We start from the raw sequence: 10,333 nt of genomic DNA, 5'->3' as shown, positions 1-10,333 counted from the left end.
TATTGACTCAGGGAGCTGAATAATTACGCACGACCCCACTTTTCAGTTGTTTATTTGTAAAAATCATTTATTTGGAATCATGTATGATTTTCGTTCCACTTCTCACGTGTACACCACTTTGTATTGGTCTTTCACGTGGAATTCCAATAAAATTGATTCATGTTTGTGGCTGTAATGTGACAAAATGTGGGAAAGTTCAATACTTTACGAATACGAATACTTTTGCAAGCCACTGTAGAAACACAAATTAACCTAACATGCATTTCTCTGAAACCTGTGCAAACGGAAATGTGAATTTAAACTGTGTGTAGTTTGAACTCACATCCAGTTGCAGATATGAGATATCTACAAGCTCGTTTTTAACAAAAATCAACTAACGTGGAACTATTTTGGGCTCTGAGTGACTCTGACTAAAAGAGAATAATGAGCCATTCTGAAGTGGACCTAATCTGCTCCTTTCCATCTCTGCATTTTGCTACTTTGAACTCTACTAAAGTAGCTTTGCACTATTCACTACTCAAAAAATATAGCTTGCTTCTCTCCCTATAAGAGAAATTTGTTTTGATTGGCTGTCTCTCACAAATAGAAGTTTTGATCAACAGGTAGGAGGTGCTTCTGGGCTGCTGTGACCATATTATCACTATCCCTCTGTCACTGACATCATACTTAGCTGCAGGAAGGTTTTTCCCCACTCTCGTTGTTTAGAGAAGTCTGAGGCCTGAGCTCACAGGACTTACTGGAAACTGCATTTATCCTGCATGAAGAGTAAATTATTAACTGGTGAGGTTTTCTAAATCTCCTCTTGGACACAAATTTACCCCTTCATGCTGTTGGTATGGGGCCACATTGATGATCTTATTACACTGAGATTCTTGGTGTAGGTGATCACTGAGCTCAGGTTTCTCTTAATTTTCATGAAAGTTTTGTCGCATCCAATTTGATCAAATCTTTATGACCACAGACAAACAGTAAGATGACTGGACAGATGCGGGTATAGGCTGAATATCTATGATAAAGAAACGGGTGAGGCAACTTCAAGTTGTATAGGAAGGGGAAAAACGATCCTAATGTAACGATAGATCTATTATACGGGTTCATATCCTTTACACTTTGACCTTGACCTGAGGCATCTCAGCATCCAAGTGATTTATGGTTTGCAGAATAAAATTCTGTGCTTGCTTTTAAGATTTTAAGGCAGTTTCAGTGTGTCTCTAATAACATTTTATTAGATTATAAACTCCTTTATCAATAGTCTTACTTATGAAGGTTACACTTAAAATAGTCTTGTAGTAAGTTATTTTAGTTACATTTTCAGGGATTCCTTGACTCCATATTAAATCTTCCTTCAAAATATGATGGTGTGAAACCGAAAAGAACCAAATTTCTTTTTCCATAACTGAATGATTTTTTTTTAGTAAAAGTAATTTATTTTTATTGATTTTTTTTTTGCATATTTAGAAAAAAATCCTGTAATTTTTTTGTGCCGCACTCCAAAGAGGAAACTTTTCAACAGAACATCTAATGAGCAAATAAACGGGTTTTAAGATGTTGGACTTTGTGTTTTGTTGTTAGTTTTGATGAATTCAGGTGTTTTGTTTTCTGGGTGGGAAGAAAGTCTTGACGTGTATGTACTATCATTAAAGAACTGTAGATTATAGTTTAATTATCTATTAATTTAGAGTAACTTTACCATTAAACAATGAAATGGTGATTGCATGTTTTCTAATTAATAATGATGAAATTTGCTAGTTACATTTCCGTAAAAACAGAGGGAAAAAATGTCAGAGTGGAAAAAACAGCTCTCTGCACTGGAGCTTTGCTTTCTCTGTACTTAAGCACTGTGAAAATTGTGGTACCTACAGCAGGAGTGCTGTCAGGACACGCCCATACACGGCGATTGATATCATATGAAACACGATACCATAACATAAATACATGTAAACAATCACTAATCAGATTTGATTAAAAAGACACTTCCGTTTTGAAGTTTATCCCCAAATAAGTAGGTTTAAGTTATTATGAAAGTTATTCTTCTGTTGCTATATTTGCTGCTGCAGAATTCTCATAGATTTGTATTCAGAATTTTGTTCTTCTTATAATTTGCCAACAGCTACAGTCTCAGAGATACATAGTGTCTGCCATGATGCAAATACTGCAGCAGGATGGGCCTCTCAGAATACTACCCAAACCACAACCTTTTACTAAACCTAACCAAAAAAACAAGTGAAAGCAAAACTGAACAGGATAGGAACTGCAGTCTGCATGTTTACAGTCTTGTGATCTATACCCCACCCCCCATCATGCCTGCCTACTTACATAAACTTTAAAGCAGGTGTAAACACACCAATGAGACAAACAGGACCAGATTTAAGCATATGGATGCATCACCTTTCTGAACTCTGAAGTCTTAGGGTTATTAGTATAGTACAAACGTATGATTTATGAGAAAAATTACTTCTGTAGCGATTTACAAAACATTTGCTATTAGCTGAAACTGATCACCTTTAGAGATCAGCCGTTCCCAAAGTCAAATATCAAAGCCCAAACATGGCCCTCTTTTAATTCTTAAGTTTTAACAGCAAGTTTTAGAATCATCTGGTTCTTCTCAGGTGTTATGATTGATTAATTACAACCTCAGATGAACAGCAAAACATGACGTGTTACACGCTGACATTATTTATCTAACAGACTAAACCAAAATGCAGAAGCACTGTGTGAAAAACTAAGTAGCTTCTAAAACCACCCTCAGCAGCCATAAGTTGAAGTCATTGTTTTCTGTGTGACATTTTCAGCCTCTCACGTCGCTGTGGAGGAATTTCGACTCTTTGACCTTGATTCTTTTCTTTTTTTCTGTTGTAGGTTTGTTGCTATGCAGACAGTTGGTATGAGGTGTTTGTACTGATATGCTGTGATTGGTTTTCACCAAAATATGGTAATGTGCATTTTGAATGCACATCACCTCATGATGAAAACACCCAACTGCAAATAAATAAACAGTTTATTAATAATACATTTTCAGATGATGATGATAAGATGCCAATTAACAATCTATGAAGAACATAAAAAAATCTAACTGTGGGACCAGATTAACGTTAGAGAAAATAGTTAATCTGAGTGAATTATCTCACGGCTGAGTGCTGCTCTTTATTTGTAAGGTGAATTGAGCTTTGAAAGTTTTTGATATTTTTATTGTTATTGCACAAAAGGACGAGAGCGCGACGGTAAAGTGCTAAGTGCATCCAGAACAAAAACAACAGCAATATGCTGCTAACGGCAAGATAGCCAAGAGTAGCCAGAGTGATGTTATAGCTGAGTGAATGCCGACCCCAGCCCAACAGAGCACTCAGGGTGGAGCCAGTGTTCGTGTTTCTTCAGTAGAATCACTGTAGCGATTGCTTTGAAGTCTCTGTGCTGGTTATGAACTTTGTGCTGTCGGCTTTTTGTTCATACCTAAATCTAAGAGAAAATCATATGTGTGTACTCATTAGGACAGCGATTTGTGTTGGTGTGTGGGGCTGTAGCCTCAGGTTTATATCTTTGAATGGTGATTGTGAGACAGTGTGTTTCAGATCATTTTACAGAGGGATGCAAAAGTAATGTAAAAAGTAGTAATTAAGTACATTACTTAATTACTCAAGTTACATACTGCATTACTTTTAAGAAAAGTAGTCTGTAATTTGTGTAATATGTTACTTCCTGAGTAGTTAATCCAACACTGATCACAACAAAGAGGGGAAATAGCTTCAGCAGTCACTAACATTTGACCCACAGCATAGAGTTCATTTGCATGCATGTAAAGTCTTTGATATGCTGCTTAGCGATGGCAGAGACTCTCAAAGTGGAGCCAGTGGAAACCCAGCAAGAATCCATAAGTGATACAGAATCGCTGAATTCTTGTTAATTCCCATCCCTACTTATCATTTTCAACTTGAAGACTCAGGTTACATTATTAGGGGCGTGGCACTTTTTTTTATATGGGGCCACAAATAAAAAAATTAACAAATAATTCAGCGCTTCATCCTCTCTTTCCAAATATGATCACTCACCAGCTGACACTGCTTTTAAATGTAGGGTCCAAAACCAACGGGTCACGTTAAACAGTGGCTACCTCCATCTTTTCAATACAGTCTGTGGATCATAGGAGGTTTAATGACTACATGTAAATCAATTAGTAAACTGTGCGTGTGTGTGTGTGTGGAGGAAGTCGATTGGGTGAAGGTGGAGTTTTTGTGGTGGGCGGTGCAGCTCGGCAGAACGCTAAAGATCAAACTGGCTCCGGTCTGTGCGTCAGTGTCTTTCATGTGTCTCGCGGAGACGTGGGTAAAAAGGACAATTATTACTGAGGCTCAAGCTCTTCTTTCGTTAATTAATATTTCTCTGAGACTCTTCGAGGACCTTTTTCCCCTTTGAGGTGTTCCTGTGTTTCCACGCCGCGGCTCAGTGACCTGAAGGAGGCTTGATGAGTGGAAGCAGCGACGGTGAGTTGAATTATTACACTTACACAACACGTTACCTGCTCGCGCGCTTTACAAACCATCTCACGCTTATCACACCTTATAAAAAATATATATTAATAGGTTGTTCTTTAGTTTTCTCTTTGTCTTTGAGCATTTTTCTTCTTTCTCTAAGCTCAGACAGAAGTGAAAGTCACGGCAGATTGTACTACAGCTAATTTAACGCTCGTAGTGGTGTGAAAATTGAAAGTGTGATTATAGGAACCCTGTGTGTGTGTTTATGCTTTATGTTGAACCGCAGGAAGTCAGCCTGAAATTTAAGCAGACGGAGAAATATCTGGGTCAGCGTCAGTGGAAAGTGCAAACTGCGACCACAGATCGGCTTTTAATGAGTGTGATTTACATTTACGGGAACTATCAGGGGTGTGTTGGAAGATAAACCCACCTAAAACGAGGTTACGCGGCTTCTCTGTGGAGAAAGTCAGTGGAAAAATGAACGGTGACCCTAAAAAAAAAAACGATCTAAGGTGATGCGATAGACTTTTTTTTTTTCTCTTTAATTCACTGAAAGCAGTTTTCTTGGAAGTTTGAGCGCTTTCAAAACAAAACAAAACACAAAAAGACATCGGGAAGACCTCTGAAATCCCAGAGGCAAATTTTACATTTTAAAATGTTTGTGGTTTGATTTCTCCGGTAAATGTGAACCATCATTTCCTTATTCCCACATGTGCGTTTCCTGATGTGTTGACCATTAAACATTTCGAGAAAAGTCCCCTGTGTGGGAGGCACGTTTCTTGCAAATCAAGTCAAAAAGACACAGAGTGTGGGCAGATATCAGAAGTGTTTATGAGTTTGTTCACCTCGAATAAAAGTGGTTCTGACTGAGCTGAGTTTATTATAATAAAACGTCCAAACAGGATTTAAAAAAAATAATCCGATCTCCGTCTACTAACTACTACTACTGTAATATTATAGAAATGTTGATCTCATCAGACAAAACAATCACACAAGAGAAAGTGTAATTTATTTACACAGCCTGCCTCACCCAGAGTGTTTCTGCAGGTATTATTATTATTATTATTATTATTATTATTATTATTATTATTATTATTATTATTATTATTAATAATAATAATAATAATAGTGTATACTTTATTGATCCCCGTGGGGAAATGATTCTTTCTGCATTTAACCCGTTCACTCAGTGAAGCAGTCAGCAGCCACCAATCCAGCGCCCTGGGAGCAGTGTGTAGGGACTGTACCTTCCTCAGGGGTACCTCAGGGTAGCCGTTCAGTGGATTTGAACCCCCGACCTTCCGATCATGAGGTGACCACGCCCCATGGGGGGACCACTTAAATACCTTTGACTGTGTGGAGTTTGCACTAATGTAGGGCCGTTCATAAGTTTGGCTTTAACAGCTTATCAGCTCTGTTTCTTTAAATATGTCAACTAAATATATCAACTTTTATCTGGATGTTAATCACAACATATACTGCCGTTCATCTTGTCTCACAGACAGGGGACTGTTTACGCCTCCTGCTCACATCATAATTTCACATTTTCAGATTCTTTAAATTCCCATGTGTGTGTTTTTATCTCCAGCAGAATTTCATGTGCATCTCAAACCCCACACACATGGATGTCAGGAGGAAAAGGTCCAATGATGCTGCCCACGTCGGTCTACTCGGTTTCAACAACTACTAGGTGAGAGAAACGCTGCACGCATCCCAGCGCCTTTCTGCTGTGCTTTCACTTTAAAGTCACAGAGGATATTACACTTGATAAGAGCTGATAAAGTGCGTGAAACAGAAGTTCCACTAAAGTCAGACTGAAATTAATTTGCCTTCCCCCCGTTTTGGTAAATGTTCCGGCTCACAGTCACATCAGCCACCTGGTCAGTCACCGCAACACGCCTGAAGAAGACGATGAAACCATGAGTGCAGAGCTGAGAGACCCCAGCATTCTTTCCAAAATGGAGTCCGCCTCCGACCCTCTGGGCCACCACCCTCTTTCAGACCGTGATGGCTCTCTGTTCGGCAAGCAGAGCCTGGACACAGAGGAGGAGCACAAGCACATTAGGATCTTCCCCCAGTCCAGCTTCTGCCCATCCCAGCCCTCTCGCAGCTTGCCAGCTGGGTACAGCGCACAAACTCCTTTCCCGAGCCAGGCATACAGCGGCTGGCTCCACCCGAGTTTCGCCAGCAGTTGGTCGGGATATCCCAACAGCCTGCCGTCCTGTCTGAGCCAGAAAGATTACTCCAGCTGTTCTGGAGAGAGCTGCCTCTCCAGATGCAAGTTCCTGTCCCTCCCCGGCACTCACAGCAGCATGGGCAGCTTAGAGCAGCCGCTCTCTCTGCGCTCCAACCCGCCTTCAGCCAACCTGTACCACCACACGTTATCGCCATACTCGTGTGCACCACAGGGGCCCGCCTGCTGTGGTCAGTGCCCTGCAGACGCCTTCAACAGGGAGCCTATGGGTAACAAGCATCCCTGGCCTGAGTACCATCCAGCTTACCGCCAGTACTGTAAGTTTGCCGGACCCTTTTTTTAACCTTTAAACCACGCACAGACCGCAGTCGGTATTTATTTTGTCTGTACTGCTGCAGATGCAGGTGACTGCAGAGTTCCTGCAGGTGGATTCGCACAGATGTGAGTTTTGATTTTTTTTTTTTATTTTTTTTTTTAAAAATTACAATTAAATTCTTTCTCACTCTGTTGCTTGTTTCTGACTGCTATTAAAATGATTTATTTTTAACTACATACAGTGGACACAACGTTCCAGTCAAAGAGAAGCGCCCTCCTTGCAGCGCGCCGCTGTCTCTGGAGCAGAGTGAGTGCTCACGAGCAGATCAGACGCCTGGTCCTGTTGTCAGACGAACCCGCCTCTGAAAAAGTTTGTTTTTGTTGCAGGGCGTGTCTTCGTCACTTACGAAGCAGACAACGACAAGCATGTCAACGAGATCATCAAATTTGTGGCTCTGCTGCGGCACAACGGCTTTGACACGCACGTACGTGCAGCTTTTAGTCTTTTTGTGTGTTTTGTTAGAACAACTTAAAATCTCAGGAGCTGGAAAAAAACTGTTAAAATTCAGCTGGCTAGATTTTAACAAACAACATTTTAAAAAACTTTGTCATTGTAAGACTAAAGTTACAAATTTAGGTGCAATTATTATAAATATAGCATATAATAAATAGCTTATTAAACAGTTTACTGTATATCCATTTAAACAAGTGATTTTTGAACTAAATTGTGATTCCTGGCTATTTTTGTAATTTCCTCCCAGAGTGAATGGTGGATGCTACAGATGAACTTTTAGTGTAGACTCTCATCAGCTCATCACGTTACATATTTCTTGCTTTCATTTTGTTGGTGACTCTGAGTTTCTGTTAATATCTTACAAGTTATTGCGTGTTATTTGTCAGCTTGTCCCGTTAACTGGCTTTACACAATTAAAACGTATAAAGAATTTGTGTGTTTTCTGCGCAGGGTTAAACTGTCTGACTCGCAGCTTTGCTTGTTTCAGATCGACATTTTCGAGCAGCAGTTCAGAAGCATAAGCAAGATTGACTTCATGGAGCGATACCTGAGTGAGGTAAAAAAAAACCAAACTGTCGGTGAAATTCTTTCATGATGATGAAATGGAATAACAACAGTTTAAATTGAGTAATCTGCCAACTGAGAAAGTCATTTTCACATCTAGGAACTCAAGACATTCTGCAAGAGTCAACTTGTTGCACGAAGAAGTTTGATTGCTGCAGTAGCTTACTGCCAGTTGTGATTTTCTCTTGTCTTAGAAAGAGTATCTCATCATCATCATCATCAGCCCCAAGTACTACGAGACGGTGACGGCTTCCCCTGCTGGCCTGGAGAGCGACGAGAGGACCTACAACACGGTTTACATACATAAACAGGTGAGCGACCTGAATGTGGTCCAAACGAAGACCGAAATAATCTTAACGAGAGCGAAAAACTGCGTGCTCTCATCGCCGCTGTGAAATCAAATTGTGTATGTGGTTTTCCCGTGTGTGTCACTCAGCTGCAGAATGAATTCATCCAGAATGGAAGCAAGAATTTCAGGTTCATTCCTATCCTGTTCCCCGGGGCTAAAAAGGTAATTTTTACACGTCTTCCTGAGTGAGTTCATGCCACTGATTCCACGCACCACCCCCCTAAGAAAAAGAAAAACCCAGTCTCACACCATGTTTTGTTTCTTGTTTTTTTTTTTTTTTTTGTTTGAATGTATAATCAGTGCCACGTCCCTAACTGGCTCCAGAACACACATGTATATGGATGGCCACGTGATCGGGATGACATCCTGCGGCGGCTGATGAGGGTCGAGAAGTACAACCCACCTCCTATCGGGGAGCTTCCGACCATAGTCTCCATCCCCATTTAAAAAAAACTCTGAGCTGGATTCACAGACTGGACTTAAATCTTATTGGCTGTTGGTCATTAAGGAGGTGAACAGAGTGATGAGGTGCTTTTGTGAACAGACAGATGTTGTGTGTTTAAATTAACATATAGAGAAGTGCCAGTGTTGGTCTGAGATAGAGGTGCAGACTCAGGCTTTTTTTTTATTTTTTTTTATATATATATCTTTGCCGTTGTGCATCATGCTGTATGTGCACTGGTGCTACTCCAACTCGTGTTTTTTGTTTGTTTTGTTGTTGTTGTTGTTGTTGTTGTTGTTGTTGTTGTTTTTTAAAGGGGGTCTATTATCATTCCTATCCTATTGTTACTCTTGGAATCGGGAGCTTTGCCTGATTCACAGGTCAAAGCAATCCTTATTCACCGGTACAGGTGCAGAGACCGAGGAGAGTGCAAGCCATGTTGTTTTGTTAAAGCTACAGTTTGCACATGTCGCCTGAATGCGTTGTGTGCAGGTAATCACAAAGTTGCGTTTTTGAAAAGAACACAGCTGTGAGGACACAGTCTCCGGATGCGAGTGTGCAGAACAGGCAGAAATGTGTGTGCGTGCAAAAAAACAAATTAAATTTTATGTGAGAACTGTTTGGGGAAAGCTTTCGTTTTCACATCTCAAGCACCCATGTTGGGCTTAAACTGAGGGTGTGCCTCCTAGTAGTTGATGGTTACACTTGATTTATAGGACTAGTAAATTGCTCCTCAATAATGTACGCTTCACACAGAGCACAGCAGGGAAAACGCTGATAGCAGAACAGGTTTCAACTTTAGCACTGCTTTCACTCAGGGCCCAACAATACCAGACCTGGTTCAACCTGGTTTCACCTGGTTGAACACTGGTCAAGCTGGGCGAACAGTAGATACACGGGTTCAACAGCCTGGGATTTACTTTATGTATATACACTGATCTCCTTGTACATGTTTATATTAAACATCTCAAACTGGAGTGATATACAGTACTGTGCAAAAGTCTTGAGTCACTGCTCATTTTTTAAAATACATTATCACCTTTATTCTCCAACATAGCCTAAACTCTCTGAGACGAACCTTCTGGTAATTTTCTCCAGGCTTCATTCAAAGCTGTTTTTTGCATGTCGGCTGCCTTTTGTTCTGTTCTCTGTCAAGATCACACTCCAATAATGTTGACGTCTGGGCTTCATGACTAATAGTGTTGCGTGTTGTTTTTTTTTGTCTTTTCTGTCCGGATTTGCTTTTAGCAGATTGGCATCGTGTATGAGATCACTGTCAATCAGAGGAAAGTATTGGATGTTGGATCAAAATCTGATGGTACTTTGAGCATTCCTAAGACCATGAATTTTGACAAGATTCCCCACCATGTTTTACTGATGACCGCTATTGGCCTCCTGATCTCATCCTTATGGACTGACCATGATTTAAACCAAAAATTTTCCAATTTGAATTTGTTACCACTGATTCTTCACTCCAGTTCTCGCG

At 40.3% G+C, this 10,333-nt stretch overlaps 1 protein-coding gene across 2 annotated transcripts; it reads left to right on the top strand.

The window, feature by feature from the left end:
• The first annotated feature begins 3,343 nt into the window (after positions 1 to 3,343).
• On the top strand, positions 3,344 to 9,017 carry traf3ip2l (TRAF3 interacting protein 2-like). 2 transcript variants are annotated; one of them, XM_006790267.3, is made up of 10 exons: positions 3,344 to 4,478; positions 6,061 to 6,159; positions 6,334 to 6,980; positions 7,062 to 7,104; positions 7,221 to 7,285; positions 7,366 to 7,463; positions 7,980 to 8,048; positions 8,251 to 8,367; positions 8,493 to 8,567; positions 8,706 to 9,017. In XM_006790267.3, the coding sequence occupies exons 2-10, from the start codon at positions 6,095 to 6,097 to the stop codon at positions 8,850 to 8,852; spliced, it is 1,326 nt and encodes a 441-aa protein (XP_006790330.1). In that variant the 5' UTR covers positions 3,344 to 4,478; positions 6,061 to 6,094; the 3' UTR covers positions 8,853 to 9,017. The 2 variants fall into 2 exon arrangements, with proteins under 2 accessions (XP_006790330.1, XP_035763333.1); XM_035907440.2 differs by having other exon boundaries at positions 6,058 to 6,159.
• Positions 9,018 to 10,333: the final 1,316 nt, after the last annotated feature.

Source organism: Neolamprologus brichardi, chromosome 23, assembly GCF_056152115.1.
Source record: "Neolamprologus brichardi isolate AB-2024 chromosome 23, ASM5615211v1, whole genome shotgun sequence".
NCBI classification, from domain to species: domain Eukaryota; kingdom Metazoa; phylum Chordata; class Actinopteri; order Cichliformes; family Cichlidae; genus Neolamprologus; species Neolamprologus brichardi.
This window is presented reverse-complemented; position numbering and strand designations above follow the sequence as displayed.